General features: G+C 38.8%; 1 protein-coding gene across 10 annotated transcripts in view; it reads left to right on the top strand.

The window, feature by feature from the left end:
• IQCH (IQ motif containing H) overlaps window positions 1–18,398 on the top strand; it is a 189,382-nt gene that overhangs the window by 58,450 nt on the left and 112,534 nt on the right. For 6 of the 10 annotated variants that reach the window (XM_032342981.1, XM_032342982.1, XM_032342983.1 and 3 more), the window contains 4 exons: window positions 2,109–2,229; window positions 8,827–8,955; window positions 15,827–15,906; window positions 17,933–17,971. In XM_032342981.1, coding sequence (XP_032198872.1) covers window positions 2,109–2,229; window positions 8,827–8,955; window positions 15,827–15,906; window positions 17,933–17,971 — 369 coding nt within the window. Of the gene's footprint in view, window positions 1–2,108; window positions 2,230–8,826; window positions 8,956–15,826; window positions 15,907–17,932; window positions 17,972–18,398 lie in introns of those variants that run through there. The other 4 variants (XM_032342989.1, XM_032342987.1, XM_032342988.1 and 1 more) reach the window with 4 other exon arrangements.

Here is an 18,398-nt window from a genome sequence, read left to right on the forward strand (position 1 = left end):
TTGTGGTTTATGTCGGATCCTGCTGCTTGGGCTATCGGCAGGCTGTCGGCCGCACTTTGTCAAAGACTTTCAGAAAATCCAGATAAAGGATGCTCTGTGCTCCGAAACTGCCAAACCTGTACTTTACCTCTTCACGGTGCTCGACAATTTTATTTAAGTGGACTCCTTCTCTCTTCCTCCAATTTACCTTTCCCTCCTTGACCCTGATATCAATCAGACAAGTGGAGACCCTTCCCTTTTTGCTACTGAAAATCAGATATGCACGGGCCATGCCAGCCATACAGTACCGTGGGTGACTGGGACATCCCGGAGGCCACTTGGGTCTGGGGGTGAGGTCTTGGGTCTCTGGGGGTGAGGTGGGGCGAGGAGAGCTGAGGATGAGAAAGAGACCAAGGTGGACTGTCAAGGTGGAATTTCCATAATGACACGACCTGCCCTTGAACTCCTCGCTGTCATTAAGGCAAGGCCTATGGAGGGGCACCTGTGTGGCTCAGTTAAGCACCTGACTTTGATTCAGGTCATGATCCCAGGGTACTAGGATGGAGTCCCTATGTGGGGCTCCCTGCTCAGTGGGGAGTCTGCTTCTCATTCTCCCTCTGCCCCTCCCCATGCTTGTGCTCTGCTTTTCCCTCTCTATCTCAAATAAATAAAATCTTTAAAAAAAAAAAAAAGGCAACGCCCATGACACTCCCTTTCCTCTTCCAATTCACCTGGAAGGCAGGAAATTGCACTGTTTACTCCTTCCTGTTAAAAAAAAGAAAACCTACTTAGGGTCATTTTAAATTGTCCTCACCAAACATTTGGTGTTCACGGAATGGTAGATGTTTACAGTTTCCCTTAAGCCCCACCATCCTTTGTTCAAACATTTTTTAGCCAATAGATACTTATTTGAGGAGGTGATTTTCTCCCTGCCCCCTGGCCCCCCACAACTCTTGATGAATTTCCCTTTCTTTTCCCATTACCTTGAGGAGCAATAAGATATGGTACAACTGAGTCCAATGGCAAATTTCATTAATGTAAAATCAGATTAATCTTAAAATCGAATAGGATTTCTAGCATACTTTGTGACCTTCAACAAATCTACGAACATTTCAGTCTTAGTTCCTTATTAGCTAAAGAGCAAATTGTTACCTAGTTCCTTTAGAAGTTATGCAGATTAATTAATGTTTGGAAAATGATTTGAACATTTAAATCAGTCTATAAATACCAAACAGCTGCTTCTTCCCTGCTGGGAGGGCCCAGGTAATTCATAACCTCTTCTAATAAAGGTAAAAATAGTGTACTTGAGCTATACAATTAAATGTGATTTATATGTAATACATATTAGTCTTTAAAAGCTAGAAACCATTTAATAGGAACAATTCATATTTCATAACTATAAAAAGGCGTTTAATGACTTTAGAAAAGGTAATCATCTACTGTAACTGATCCAGATATCAAGTCTTTAACTCTCTCTGAGATTTTCCAGAGTCTACTCCAAGTTCATTTTTAACCTATTAATGTTGACTGATACATTTATCTTTTTGTTTTTAACCTTTTGTTTATTTGTTTGTTTTAGAGGGAGAGGAGAATCTTAAGAGCAGGGCTCCATCTCACAACCCTGAGATCATGAACTGAGCCAAAATCAATAATCAGACAATTAATCAACTGAGCCACCCAGGGACCCCTGATATATCTATCTTGAAATTCTCCCAGTTTTCTCTCTTTTTTTTTTAACTCTCACAACCCTAATATAATTTCCTGGGAAATTTGCCTGTACAAAACTTTGCTGTATTCAAAACCTCTTCTGTCAAGATTTAGCGCTTTTATATCATAGTCATTAAAATTGAACAAAATCTTAATAGTTCCTTTATTAACTACTATAGTGACTTTGCATCGTAGAAATCACAACATGTTAATTGCATTTAATTAACTATTTTAAATTACACAAACTCCTGACAGTAGACAATAGCACAGGGTACTCATGGGCAATAAAACTGGAGCTGCTATCACTACTTTATTAAAACTTAATGAAACTATTCATAAGCTTATTTATTGTTTACAAGAAGAAAACCGCGTTTCTTTTGAAAGCAAAACTGCCTGCTGAAAACAGATTTTTGGTTGTCTAGGTGAAGGTTCAGAAGTTAATAAAAGGCTCTACCATATCCAACCTCACAGTTCTACCAGCTTCTCATCGCACGAATCCCTACTTCACGCCCATCCCTGTCCTCCAAGCAGATGCCAGGAAAGGTTAGTGATTCAATGACCATCTTATGTGCTGTGGAGTCTATGGGAAAGAGCAATGAGGTGGGATGCGGGATAGGGGGCCTGGGTTTGAATTTGGGCTCAGCCACTAATTCTCCTAGGTGACCTCAGACAAGTCGGGGTCTTCACTCTGGTCTGATTTTGCTCCTCTCTAAATCAGAAGGTTGGACTAGACAACAACTAGAGTCCCTTCCACCTCTAAAACCCATTGTCCTACTGAATTAATATTGATTGAGATGTTGGTGTTACTACATGTGAAAATTATCATTGTATTTAGGTGATATTATTAGAAATTTTCAAGCTTCTGAGCAGATAGTTTTGTTGTTGTTGTTGTTGTTTGAGCAGATAGTTTCTGATGCTATTCTGGTAGCACTTAAAAAATTTATCTCAATATACTACTATGCAAAAATATGAAGCCAAAATTAATGCAATGGCATTTAAATCATCATGTCTCAGTCTAAATTCTAGTGTTCGTGAAACCAGTGGATTTCTAATTTTTAAACAAAAGGTCATATCATCTTCATCTCAGTATCCCTAGTGTCCAGAATCATGTTGGCTGAATGAATAAACAAATGAAAGAGTAAGTAAATGAATGAGTAAGGCCTGAGTATTTTAAGTACCTTCTCTTCTTTTCTCTGCTACTTCATTTAATTGGCTAAAGTGTTAAAAAATGCCCACGTGGATCCCCTTTTGTATGTTAAATACAACCAAGTGAGATGGTTTTAATTATTCCCATCTTACTTTCCACCTGTTGTCTGGAATAGTTTGGACCTAAAGATGGTTCCCAAAGGTTCTCTTGGTCTTTGGAGATAAAAAGTTCTCTCTGGTCTGTCTACGGACCTATTGCTTGAGGAAGAACAGAAGAACTCAGAAGAACCCAGCAACATTATAAGTCCCTTAATGTGTGAAGCTCACAACTGTAACTATTACTTTTCTAGTTATAAACCATTATTGTTCAGAGATCTTTATGACGTATGATTTTACTTAGTTTACATATTTACTCCTTGGGAAGATGGAATGACTCCAGCAGAGTTCTTGCTTTAGTACCATCTTCTACTCTTCCTGGTTCAAATTAGGGTGAATGAAATAGTGAATGAATCAATGAATCAGTGTCCACTTTGGTAATAGACATAATGAAAAAAATTGCTGCAAAACAAAGGTGAATCTAGAGCCACAGCAACTTGACCCAGGGGAAAAAAAATCACATTTTCATCCCTCAACAATCCACCAGAGAACACAGGTCTGCCATAATATTTGTAATTAATCAGTCAGTCAGTCAACATATATTTACTGAGTACTCGCTGTATGTCTGGTACCATGCAAGGTAATAGAAGCATCAGGAAAGCTCAAGCTATGGAACTGTGGACACAGTGTCTAGATTTTTTTTACATGTCTTGATGCCCTTAGCTGTCATCTCAGTTTCACACAAGTTCAGCCAGAACTGAAGGATTAACAACACCCAGAAGAGAGAGATGTTTTGGAAAATGCAGGATGAACTTTCTGACTTTTTCTCGAATTATCTTGTTACATCTAAAATAGAAAACAAGCTTTGCTTTGCCTTGCCTTGCCTTGCCTTGCCTTGCTTTCCTTTCCTTTCTTTTCCTTTCCTTTTCAGTGGTTAAGAATATATGTCTCAGTACACAAACCAAACTTTTAGGCTGTGTGTGACCTCAGGCAAGTTGCTCTCTGGTCTTGTTTAATCAACTCCAAATTCTACAAACAAGGCAGGCTTGACTTGGACCTTCCCTCCATTCTCTGCTAACTGCTTTCTCTACCTTTGCCCACGTGCCCTTCCCTCTGCTCCTCACCAGGCCAAGCACATTTTCTTGTGGGCCTTTACAAGTGCCTCTATCTCTGCCTGGAAAAGTCGCTTCCTTAAGCAACTCTTTTCCTTCATAGATGATCACGATTTTTAATACATTTATTATGAGTTTATTTAATGTCTTCAGCCCTCCTACAGGCTCCATGAGTTCTCTCTGGCTCACCACTGCATCCCCAGCCTCCAGAATAGCTCCTGTCACATAATAGGCACTTAACAAATGCCAGCTGAATGAATGAACGTCTAATCCCTAATCCATTCTGCTGGAAAGTAAGAGTATTATGAAAGTTTAATGGGACAATGGGGTTAAGGGATGACTTCCCAAAACAGGTAAAATCACGGGTCTCATACAAATATAAAATGAACATATGTGAAATATTTTATTTATTTAACTCGATTAAAAGAGAGAACTGTAGGTGTACCTGGTGGCTCAGTTGCTTAAGTGTCCAACTCTTGGTTTCAGCTCAGGTCATGATCTCTTGCGTCTTGAAATCAAGACTTGGGTCAGGCTCCATGCTCAATAGGGAGTCTGCTTGAAGACTCTTTTCCTCTGCTCCTCCCCTGACTTATGCTCACCCTTCCTCTCAAATAAGTAAATCTTTAAAAAAAAAGAAAAAGAAAAAGAGGGAGAGAGAGAGATCTATAGGATGTCACAACTGGTTTAAAGGAGAATGCAAAGGACACACATTTGTAGCTCAGGAATTTTAAAATAAATTAGCAAATAGATACAAAATTGACCTTTCTGTGGGAAGGAGGTGTGTTCCTTGTCCAGATAGAATTCATTTTCAAGTCTATAGATAAGAATTATTTGCATTGGTATTAGTTTTTTTTTTTTTTTTTACAAATGAACCTTAATTTCTACAGAGTTGTGAAATAGCTCAAAGACTAAGTCCAGATAATTCCCAAAGACTTCAGCATTCCATTCAAAAGGTGTCCAGTAATCTCTTTTGCTTATTCCAAAACTTAAACAAAAATATTCTTACAGTCTTCCACCATTTTCATTAAAATGATCTCCAAAAACAATTTTTCCCCCCAAAACAAGGCTGTTCTCATTAGGTTTGTCCTGATTATTTACACAGGTGGGCAAGAATAATCTGTCTTAAGTTTGGTCTGCTGGAAATTTTCCTAAGGAATCTGATTGAACTTTTAAAATCCTCTATTATTATCTTAAGGCTAGGAAATCAAGCCCAAGAAACTCTGCCCACCACATTTCAACTACAAGACCTATAAATCTGGGTAATTTCTTTTTTTCAAGAAGAGTTCCAAATATCCTAATGTTCTTGGGCCTGGACACGACCTTCCTACCACCTGCAAGAATGGAAACGCTATAAACATGTACCAGTCCAGGTTTTCTGTAAACACTGGCTCCATAAAGTCAACCTTAGTTCTTTAAAAGTGACTTGTCATTCATGATTAATAAGTATCATTCTGAAATATGAAATTCCAGACAAGGTCTTGGTTGCATAAGTGATTTTTCCAATTATATCTTAGTAAAAGGAGAGCAGATTTTTACTGAAAATATGCAAGTAACTATATTGCCATGAAAAGTAAAGAGCCTCAAAGAGAGTTTCTGAATTTGGGAGACAATGGTGAGCCACTTTAAGTATTAGAAGTTTGATTTCCTTATTTCCTAGAAATCTTAAGAATATTCAATTTACATAAGCACTTACTTCTCTCTGTAAGTCAATCTGAACAGAGCTTCTTTAATTTGAGACTTTACAGTCTAATTTATTAGTACCATCTGGAGACAGCAAAACATTCTATATTCATAATGAGAGATAAAGGCCTTTCTGAATGACAGATACATAGACTTAGATATAGACGTAGCTTATAGTGTCAACTCTATAATTTAAGCTACAGATGGAAAATGAACACTGAAACACACCTTCTGGTCCAGATACCACCTTCTTTGTGGGCATGACATTCTTAGCTGATTTGAGCTCAAAATACACAAGTGGAAGAGCAAAAGACTAACAGACTATTTTCTCTATTGTCCCCTCACTCAACAAGGAATTAGATCTCTATAAGACATTAATCCATTTATGGAGATCGCCAAATTCCCAGTCATTGTATCTACCAATAAGGAATAACTTAGACAGACATGAACCAAAAAAGAAAAAGAAAACAAAAACAAAAATTTAATAGGCAGTAATACTGAAATTAGAAAAACAGTCAATAAATTTCTATTGCCACTTTGAATTTGCTAACAAAATATATGCCTAGACCTGGTTCCTTGTGCAGTGCATCGTTTCTTCCAATTTCAGGTGAATCTTCTGCTCATCTTGGCAAGATCTCCAAAATTATTAGAGGACATATATATTTTAAAGTAAAATCATGATTCTTACACAACTATAAGATGAACACATCAAGATTTTATTGAACTCATTGATTAAATGAGGGTATCAGTAGGATGTTACAATTAGTTCCAAGGAGAATCCAAATAGACACTTTTACAAATCAAGAGTAGTGAAATAAATTTGCACTGGCTTTTGGGGGATGACAGAACTGTCATCCCTCTGTGTGACAGTTTATTCACATGCATATAAAACAAGAAATATTTGCACTGATTTCAGTTTTCTATAAATTAATCTTAATCTCTAGAGAATTGTAAAAAAGACTCATCAAAAACAAAGGTGATTACAGGGGTCAGATAACCTCCAGAGGTTCCAGCATTTCAATGAAAAGATACCCAGCCTCTTTTGCTTATCCCAAAGTCTTAACTTTTTCCTTCTGGTGGTAAATGTACACACATGTGTTTATCTAAAATTAAGTCAATTGCTCCAACCAGTACTAAAGCAAAAGTTAAAATCATGCCTATATTCTTTGGGATTCTCTTTGAGTTCAGTAATGAAAATATACGGAATTAGAAGGAGCTCTGTTTTTCACATCTGCAAGTCAGTCACAGGTCTTGGAAACGGGATCTAATATTTAAGGGTGAAAAATAGTTGTGAGGACAAAGAGTTATTCTTAATACCTTAAGGTAGTTAAATCCAGTGTTAGAAAAATTAAAACCTGAAGCCCTCATTTCAAATGGAGCTTAAAGAGTTGCACTCTGGATGGGCAGTTCTTACATTTTAGAAGTACTCAAGATTGACCTGGAATGCTTACTAAAAAATATAGATTACTGGGCCCCAATTGTACCAATTCTCAAACTTCAGGGCACATAAATTATGTCCTGGAGGCTTCAATACTGCAGATCTCCAGGCCCTGACCTCAGAAGTTTAGACAGGGTCGGGAGAGGGCCCAGGAGTTTCATTTTAATAAGAAATCCACCCCCCCAAAAATGATCCTGCAGTAAACAAACTGAAGATTTCTCTTTGGAATCATTGTTTTACAAATGAAATCTTCTCCAGCTCCCCAATCCCTCAGTGTTCCTTTCTCTGAATTCCTGTAATACTAGACTTCAGTATCCTTAATAACAACATAACATCGTCATCGAGGTCCCCAGGCAAATGGAAACCATATTTGCTCCCCTTAGAATCTGGGCCAACTTCTTCAGCTTAGTCCAGCTTGGTACACGGCATGCAGATGAGGATTTCCTTGAGACCCCGAGTGCCTTACTGTCCTTCCTATTACATGAGAGCAACAAGAGGGCGAAGCCCCATCACAAGTGTGTTTCGCATCCTCCCTGGCTTTCTGGCTTCCACACAATAGATCCACCTTAATGAAAGCATTACACCTGCCAGAAGGCTTTGCTCAATTCCTCCTTGATTGATTAATTAATTTATTTAACAGTCTTTTGGCCTTCAAAAGCGCTGGTTCCAGCCATGCGGATATAGTACGAGTTCTAGGAATTGTCAATTAGGTGCGTTAATACTATCCATGTTGCACAGTTACACTAAATTCATCTATTTGGGCAATCACATCTTCTGGTGACGTGAGAAATGTCTAAAAATGAGTTTCTCTTTGTTGTTGTTTTGTTTTGTTGTTAGAGAGAGAGATCGAGAGAGCAGAATGTGAGGGGCAGAGGGAGAGGGAGAGAGAGAATCTCCAGCAGGCTTCACGCCCAGCACGGAGCCCAACATGGGGCTCAATCTCATGACACTGAAATCACGACCTGAGCTGAAATCAAGAGTCAGCTGCTTGACTGACTGAGCCACCCAGGCGCCCCTAAAAATAACTTTCTTTTATAAAACATGACTCATTGTAACAACAGGGAAATAGTTACAAGCACATAGATTTTCTTTCTTTCAGAACAAAACCTCTCCTTGGTTATGAAGACTGTGTATTTGATTTCTCCAAATTTTAAAAAGAATAGCAATATTATCGATCATTGGAAATGTTATGTATAAAGAAGTTTGAGATCGCCCTGAAATTATATTTCTACCTTAAAATGAAATTTTTAAAAGATATTATTTATTTATTTATTTATCAGAGAGAGCACAGCAGGGGGAGTGGCAGGCAGAGGCAGAGAGAGAAAGAGGCTCCACTGAGCAAGGAGCCCCATGTGGGGCTCTACCCTAGAACCCTGGGACCATGACCCCAAACCAAAGGCAGATGCTTAACCAACTCAGCCCCCCAGGCATCCTGAAATTATCTTAATACAGTTTATTTCATAATACCACTATGGGAAATGCCATTTTATCTTGGGTTAGAATACTAAGCTTAAAAGAATGTGTTTTCTTCATCCAAAGGATTAAGGCACTAGATGTGCTTTCAAAAATAAGATGAGTAGAGTAAGTTACACTTGCGAAATTCATAGAGCTCAGACTTTGTAGAAATGCTTAGAGTTAAAATCATATTCTTTTAACCTTCCTTTTCAGGGATATTAAGTATGATTGAACGAGGACTGATTCCACCAACAGCAAGGATTACCTTTCAGAATCCACCCATTGTACCAAGAGCAGCTCCTCTGCATAATTTTGATGAAGCACATAAGATCCCAACTGCCGGTAAGACAGTCTTGCCTGAACGCTTAAGTGGGGATACACAGGAATTATCTCCCACCAAAATCTAGTCTCCCAGTATCCAACTTGTATATGCAATCATAGGACAAGATGACAGCTATAACAGTTCTGAGTTTCACTTGACTGAATAAAGTAACTTTCGTCTCTTCATCAAATACTGACACACGGCCTGTTGGGTTAGAAGGTTGGTATTTTCAGGGGACTTGCAGCTTGGTTGGGAAAACAAGACAGACAGAACAAAGATAAATAACAATACAAAGAAGCATAGCATAAAAACCCAATGGATGTTAAAGTCTAGTGCTACAGGGGTTCAAAGGGACAGTTGTGGAGGGGGGAGATAATAGACTTCAAAGAAGAGCCTAGATGAAATCAGGTGTTCAAGAAAAGTGCCAACATGGGACTCTACTACTTGTGGAAACTCGGGCAAGCCATTTCCTTTGTCTGGGCTCCAGCTTCCCCAGTTGTAAAATAAAGTGGTTGGGGCTAAATGAATTCATCTGTTCAACAAATATTTGTTGAATGCATGCTTTATCAAAGGTAGCATTTAAGGGCTGGGGATCCAACAGAGAATAGAATAACTCAGACAACATTTCTGCCCCCATGGTGCTTACATTCCAATGGGAGAAACAGATAACAAGCAGGTGAGTAAATGAGAATTTGAGCTAGTGTTAAGTTCTAGAGATAAAACAACACGAATGAGAGAATGATAAGGAAGTAGGCACTTTGCTTGTGAGGGAAGGGTCGGGAATGCCTCTCAGAACATGCATAATGCTTGAGTTGAGGTGAGTTGAGGTACAAACGATCAGAAGAAGCCAGTCATGAAAGATCTAGGGAAAAGCATTCTAGATATAGGCCAGCACAGATACAAGGGCCTAAGGACTAAAGAGGGAATGAGCAAGGGTGGTATAGCTGGAAAGCCAAAAGCCAGGGAGAGAAGGGAGAAGATGAGGCTGGAAAATAGAGGACAATGACATGACATAGCCTGGAGCAGAGACTACGAGTTGTCCTCAGTTTTCATTCTTCCCTATTTCCACAGTAATGGAGCCATGAGTGGGCACATGCCAGCTTAGCTAAAGACAACATTTCCCAGGCTTCCTTCCAGCTAGCTGTGCCATGTGACCAGGTTCTGGACAACGAGGAAGAAAGCAAAGTAGGAAGAGAAACTTCTGGGCTGAGCCTATAAGAGGAAAGGAGCATGGTCTCCCCCCTTTCCTTTCCTCTCTCTGGCTAGCTGGGAGGCAGATGTGATAGGGAAGCACTTGAGAGCCACAGGGGGACTCCATGTTCCATCTCCCAAGTCCGGCAGAGCTGCCCTACCAACCTGGGACTGTCTTCCTTTCAACTCTTGTGTGAGAGAGAAATAAACTCTTAATTGGTTTAAACCACTCTATGTGTTTTAGGATCTTTCCCTGTAAACATATTTTACTATAGCAGAGCTAACATGAACGAGCAAACCATGATGAGGAGTTGGATTTAACTAAGTATAACAAGAGCCCACTAAAAGATTTAAACAAGAGGTTGATATATTACCAATTCCTCACAAATTTTTCCAGAAAATAGAAAAGAGAAGACACTCCTCAGACCATCTTACCTGATTACCATTCACCCTGATATCACAACTAAAGACATTAGAAGACAAGAAAACCACAGTCTGTTTTCCTTCATGAAAATACATATAAAAATCCTCCACAAAATATTAACAAATTGAATTCCATAATATAAAAAAAGAATAATATATCATGACCAGGTAGGGTTTATTCTAAGAATACAAGACTGTTTTGACACTTTAAAAAAATCAATCAATGTAGTGCTGTGTAGTGTGTAAACCTGGCAATTCACAGACCTGTACCCCTGGGGATAAAAATATATTATATGTTTATAAAAAATAAAAAAATTAAAAATTAAAAAAAATCAATCAATGTAAATCATCATATCAATAGACTAAAGAAGAAGAACCATATGACCATCTCCATCTTAATACATAAAAATAAATAAAATGCAACATCCATTCAACAATAATACTTTAAAAAAAAAAAAACCCTAAGCAAACTAAAAATAAAAGGGAACTTCCTCAGCCTGATACAGGGCATCCACCGCTAAAATCATACTTAATAGTGAAAGACCAACTGCATTCTCTATAATTATGATCAGAACAAGGCAAGGACATCCACGTTTACCACACATATTCAATATTGTATGGAAAGTCCTAGCCAATACAATGAGGTAAGAAAAAGAACAAAAAATAAAGAAATTAAACTGTCTCTCTTTAGGAACAGAGTGATTACTACATAGAAAATTTGCAAGATCTAAAAAAAAGATAAGAGAATAAATAAGAAAGTTTAGCATGGTTTCAGGATACCAAATTAACATATAAAATATAATTGAATTTCTATACACTAGAAATGAACAATTGGAAATTGGATTTTAAAAAACAATGCCAGGGTGTCTGGCTGGCTCAATCAATAGAGCATGTGAATTTTGATCTCAGGGTCACGAGTTTGAGCTCAACGTGTAGTGTATACTTAAAACAACAACAACAATAAAAACAATGCCATTAAAATAATACCAAATAATTAAATACTTAGGCAGAAAACTAAAAAAAGATGTGTAAGGTCTGTATATTAAAACTCCAAAATGCTAACTAAAAAAAAATTCAAGTAAGACCTAAATAAATGGAAAGGTAGGCCATGGTCACAGATTCAAAGACTCAATTTTGTTAAGTTAATCATCCCAAAGTTGTCTATATACTCAATGCACTCCAAATCAAGATCAATAGAATATTTTTGTAGAAATTGACAGACCAATTCTAAAATTTATATGGAAAAGCAAAGATGGTACAATAGCCAAAAGAATTTTGAAAAAGAAAAGTAACATTGGAGGACTCATGTTATCTGAGTTAGTATCAAGTTATAGCTATCAGAACAGTGTGGTATTAGCAAAATGATAAATACAGAGATCCACAGAGCAGAAAAGAGAGTTCAGGAGTACATCTACACATATGGTCAATTGATTTTCAACAAGGACACAAAGTCAATTTAATGGAGAAAGAATAGTCTTTTCAACAAATGGTGCTGGAACAACTGAAGATAGACGTATAGAGAACTTTGACCCATCCCTTGCACTATGTATAACAATTTACTCAAAATGGATCATAGAGCTAAATGTGAAGTCTAAAACTAAGAACTTTTACAAGAAAACAAAGGGGGAAAATTTTTGTTTCCTTGGGTTAGGCAAAGATTTTTTAAATACTGTAAATCCATAAAAGTAAAAAATGGGTTCATTGGACTTCATCAAAATTTAAAACTTCTACTCTTTTAAAGACAGTATTAAGCAAACGAAAAGAAAAGCTACAGATTCAGAATTCATATTTCAAGACACATACTCGATAAAGAATTTTTGTCCAGAATATATAAAAATCTCTCAAAACTCAATAAGAAAATAAGCAATCCAATAACCTAATAGACAAAGGATTAAAGTAGAAATTTTACCAAAGATGACATATGGGTGGTAGATACATAAGTGAAAGCATGCTTAACATCATTAGTTACTAGTGGAGTATATATTAAAACAAATCTTAATATATTTAAGATAATTGAAAAATGCTTGAGACACCTTGGTGTCTCAGCACCGGTTAGGCATCTGCCTTCAGCTCAGGTCATGAGCCTAGGATCCTGGAATTGAGCCCCACATCAGGCTCCCTGCTCATAATTGAAATCATACCATGCTTCTTTTCTAATCACAATGGTATGAAACTAGAAATCAATTACATTAAAAAAGAAAAATCCTATGATCATCTCCATATGTGAGAAAATTTAAAAATCATGTAATGCAACTCAACATTAATAATGGGGCGGACCTCTGAGCAAAGTAGAAGTATAAGAGGATTTTCTGACCCTGATTATTGCCTTCAGCCAAATCCCCAGAACCAAATATTCTTAGTAGGCACACTTTAGGAGCGTTCTATCTTGCTGTTAAAAGCAGAGACAGTTCAATAATGACCACTACTGCCACCATCACTGAACACGTCCTTGCACACACAGTAAGACAAAGAATGGAATGGAGACAAAGAGGGAGGGAGAAAGGGGCATCGGCCAGGAATGTATGGGACTGCAAATATCAGAAAACCTAACTACCAGTGATTTAACCAATGAGAGGGGTTCATTTGTTTCACAAGTTAGAAATCAGGGAGTAGGCAGCGTAGGGCTGGTGGTACTCAATGGAAGAATCGAAATAGCTCTCTTTCTGTTTTATCTTCTTTGGATGTTTGAGCTCAACTTCATGCTTGCCACCTCCTGGTTCTGTGATGGCTCCTACAGATCTGGGCCTTAATGTACACATTCGAGGCAGAAAGAGGAGAATACAGTGGTTACCAGTTTCTTCCCAGAAGCCCCTGGATGGACTTCCCCTTACATCTCACTGGTCATATGGCTACTGTTGGGTCTAAGAAAGGCTGAGAAAGTGAATCTCTAGGGCTGGAGTTAGGTTTAGGGTTAAGGTTAGGATTTGGGACATACTTACACTGAATTCTTACACAATAAGTTATGCTCCTTACAATTCATTCATAAAAATTCTTCATTGGATATTAAATATATTTACTCTTTGGGCCATACTTATGCTAAAACATTATTTGTTGTTTATCTAAAATTAAAATGTAACTGTATGTCCTCTAAAAATTTTGTTTGCTAAATCTGGTGTCCTTTGGAGCTGGGCACATTAAAAAAAGAATATGTTTTAAAATTAGCAAGAAAGAAACGTTACTGGGCATGTACATAACAGGAACTAACATAGAAGCATACAGGGTTGTCCAGAAAGGCAAGATTTTTTTCCCCCCTGATATTTTTAACTCCGACAAAGTTTATCATACAGATCTTTCCAGAAGGAAAATTGAATAGCAAAATATAGGCAGTACCTTATGATACAATTCTGTTGGAGATGCACATTCTTCAAACGTATGTATCCCAAAAAACTTAAGGCTACATGCAGTTATAATTCAGTGACAGAATTTCTGCAGGTAACTAATAAAAACTTTTTTTTAAATTTTAGATATACCATTAACTGTGGATTACCCATATGAAATTACAAATCTTTTAGATTTTTATCTACCAAATTTCATTAAAATTTTACTAAAATTCTTTCAAAATTATGCCTACTCAAAAACTTGTCAGCTGCTGTTTTGTTTCAATGTAAGAACTTAACCATAAATCTCACACTCATCTGCAGGAACCTGATAGTTTAACCAACAGTACACTGAGCCTGCAGACACCGGAATAACAGGGCTTTACAGGTGAATCTGTGGATTTCAAGTAGCCCAAGTGCCGGGTGTGGAGTGGTCTTCAGATGTGGGAGGACGTAGTCCAAGTGAACAACAGGGTAGGAGAGCATAGAGGTCAAGGCAAAACTTATAGGTTTAAAATGGAGTCTTCAGGGGCACCTGGGTGGCTCAGTGGGTAAAGCCTCTGCCTTCGGCTCTGGTCATGGTCCCAGGGTCCTGGGCTTGAGCCCTGCATTGGGCTCTCTGCTCAGCAGGGAGCCTGCTTCCCTTCCTCTCTCTCTGCCTGCCTCGCTGCCTACTTGTGATTTCTGTCAAATAAATAAATAAAATCTAAGAAAAAAAAAAAAAAGGAGTCTTCACACTGTCTAGGCAACTGCCAGGCTCCAGGAAGAGACGAGCCAAGAAAAGCGAAAACCAGGTCAAACCAGCTTGCTCCAAGAGGCAACCAACAAATGCCTTCTGTGGAGATAAATTTTATTATTAGATTCTGGAATTCCTACTACTTTTTAAGAGATGGCCGAAGAGATTGCTTGTGGCCCACCTGTGAAATGTGAACTGGGTCCAAACTGTGCACTGGTGTGCTGTATTTGATCGGGGTCTGTCCATTCTTTCTCAGATGAAATGGACAGAAAAGGGGTTGGACTCAGGGAGTTGAAAGAAGGCTCACTTCTTTGACTCAATTTACTATTTAAATAAACTATTTTTGTTTTCTTTCTTGGAAAGAGTAGTATATGGATTTTTCACCCCTGAGAATGTCACACTTGAGCTATCTGTAAAGGGCAGTTGGATTTGCTGCTAGGTGACAGGAGAGATGTGATTTCTCTCCCAAGCATTGTCTAGCAGGGAGGCCTACCACCTATGGACCAGATGTGTTCTCTAAACATTGTTGCTCTGAGATTTGATTAATTTCATAAATGATATTTCCTCTGTTTTTTCACTTGTATTATTTCTCCCAATCCATTTAAATTCTTCAAAATCATCTTTTTTACTGACCACACAATAGTCTCCCATGTGCAGTTATATTAACTTCCTTATTAAATGAACTTGGGAATATGGCTATTTGAAGAGATCTTATAGCAGAAATTTTGTGAGGATTTTATTTATTTTACTCGAGAGAGAGACAGAGAGACAGAGCACAAGCAGGGGGAGGGGCAAAGGGAGAGGGATAAGCAGACTCCCCACAAAGCATGGAGCCAAACATTGGGCTGGATCCCAGGACCCCAAGATCATGACCTGAGCCAAAGGCAGACGCTTAGCCAGTTGAGCCACCCAGGGAGACCGCACAAAACGTTTTATATGACAAATATTACTCTTTAATGCGCTTGCTTTTAAGATGTGCCTTTCTGTCTGGGGAGTGTGCACAAAATGAGTTGACCTTCTATTCTGAAGGAACAGTTGCCATCCCATGCTTTGGGCTTTCCTTTTGAAATCAATGATCACAAATGTTTCATTGAATTGATACAGGCAAGACAATAGTGAACAGTGACAGAGCCATTTGACTTTCAAGTGGCAGACCCAATAGTATCCACCCAGTGACTCAGCCTTTTTCTGGAAGAGGTAACAATACCCCACCTGCATCCACAGCCCCTTTGGCTACACTTCCAAAACCACAGCTGATTCCCGTGGAAGCAAAGAAGTTCTCTTCCAAGAAACAAAGATCAAAGGTATTCATACTTCTTCTTTTTTTTTTAAGATTATTTATTTATTTATGTGTGTGAGAGAGAGAGAGAGAGAGAGCGCGCACATGAGTGGAGGCAGGGGCAGAGCGAGCAGAGACTCACCCCTGAGCAGGGAGCCCAATGCTGGGTTAGATCCCAGGACCCTGAGATCAGGATCCGAGCCCGAGGCAGACGCTTAACCCACTGAGCCACCCAGGCGCCCCTCATGCTTTTACCTAACAGAAGAAAATTGTTAAATACAATATTCTCAGTGAGATGTTTAGTAATATGCACATATGACAGAGTTGTAACTTTCATATAGAAATAAATACTATTCTGGCTGCTGGGAAGCATTTGATTTTTAGAGGGGAATGGCTGTTTGTACATCAATGTACGGCATGGCAAACTTTTTCATGACAGTATCCATGGGGTCTTAAAAAATTCAATCATGTCACATTGTGACTAAATGACTGGGCCATCCTATATTACTAACAGGGTCAAGAGTCCCAAATATGATAGCTATTGCTTTATATCCAAATTCATGTTGCACAGGGTATGTTCTTATGAGGTTTTACTCTACTTCATTGTCTTTAAGCATAGGATAAAAAGCAAGCTCTCCAGCTTTGCAAAGATATTCTAATGAGGAAAGGGAAGAAATTCGGTCTTCTCTAACATTAGGGCCTCATGGTAGAACATAATTAATTCTTCTGGAGATTGTCCAGGTTTAAAGGTGCTGGACTTTTGAAGCTTGCTTTCTTAGGTTTATAAGCCACAGAGTTGTGATAATTCAAACTTTTCGCCAGAAAAAGGAGACAGCTGGCAGGGTGTTTTTCTGAGCTTACCCTATGTGGTCATATTTATAGCTGCTCCATTAAAAAAATTTAAAAAAGCAAGGAAGAAAGAGAAATGGAAGAGTGGCAGAGAATAAATGAATTCTACTGTCTCTACGTAGTAGACTGTTACCTGCTCTTCCCAGACCTTCTTAACACCCAAATCTTCCTCAAGATGCTTTCCCTGCATTTGCAGCCCTGGTGGGCTGTGTCCCCTTAAGAGATTTCCAAGCTGTTTATGTAGCAGCATGTCATGTGACACCCCAGTTGCCATGGCAAATATTTGTGTTTCATGAAAAATGTGGGTAAAAAAAAAAAACTGATGTAAATGGCCAAATCCCTAGACAAACAGGCCTTCGGGCTAGTGTTTGGCCTGCACCACGACTGTTTCAAATTCAGCTGTTTAACAGGCTGTGCGAAGGCCACGGGCTAATGTGCATAATGGGAACAGGCGGGGGCACCTGTTTTGATTCTCACCATGTTTGAGCTCTCAAGTCCCACAGTGTCATAGACAACAGATCTACAGGTAATACAGACATCACTAGGTTTTCTGCGGTAATCGGTAATCGATCTGAATCCGAAAAAAAAAAGTTTGTTTTAATAAAGACACTTTTGGAGGGCTAATTAGCCCTGCCTTTAATATCCTCTCTGCTGACTTCACGAAGCTTTCCCCTAGTGCTGGGGCAGTCGTATATAAAGACTCTTTCCTGTGGTCTCGAATTGGTACGTTTCTGAATCGGCTGTTCAATGGTAAATGTAATTATTCCTATGCTCTGTGAAAAACATCCTAGCATGGAAGTGAAAAGGCTCACCGAAACCCTGATGGAGCCAGAACAGACCTTAGGTCAGCGTCCACCATTGGATGGCGCGGTGCCACACGGAGAAGCCCTTTCTTGGAAATACTCCTTTCAGTGTCCCCTAGAAGCGGGACTTGGCATCTGACTATAGTTGTTGTTGTAAATATTTACTTTGTCAAACTCTCTCTTCAAATCAAACAGGGCTCTTGGCAAGCAAGGCAGCATCGTCTGGGGTGGGAAAGGTCTTTCTAATTATTAGCTCCTGCCTGCATAGAAAGAGGGAACAGGCTGGCCCAGCGGGGGAAGCTGGGGGAAGGAGGTGGGGGGAGGCTCTGTGCTATTTGTTTTGTAACATTGCCCATGAGAGTCATTTTGATTTAAACTGTGTCTCATTCTTCATTGTAGGGGAAAGGCAAAAGGTCAAGAGGACATCATGATAAGAAGGTCTGTAATTTGTGTGACTAGTTGAAATTTGGGGTTTGTCACCTGATGTCCCTTCCTTTTGCTGCAGGGCAAAAGTATGGGAGGCTGGTGACAGCTGGAGACTGCAGCGGAAGTTCTTTTGCTCTTCTTTTATAAAAGAAATTAGATCATGCCTTCAGAAAAAAAAAAAAAAAGGTTCATTTAAAGTGAAAAACCTTCCCTACCCCCTTCAGTTAGGATTGAATTACTTCCCAGGCTTCAACCCAGAAATGTGATTTAACATCCTCAAAATCTGGCTGAATCACAATCGTCTTCAACCTCAATTTAGGATCCTCATCTTTTGAAAGTCCACTTGAAAAGGAATAAAATGCGAAAAAAAAATTCACTTGGCCCCCAGCATGTGCATACGTGTGTGTGTGCGTGCGCGCGCATTCATACACACATACAC

Source organism: Mustela erminea, chromosome 5 (assembly GCF_009829155.1).
Source record: "Mustela erminea isolate mMusErm1 chromosome 5, mMusErm1.Pri, whole genome shotgun sequence".
NCBI lineage: Eukaryota > Metazoa > Chordata > Mammalia > Carnivora > Mustelidae > Mustela > Mustela erminea.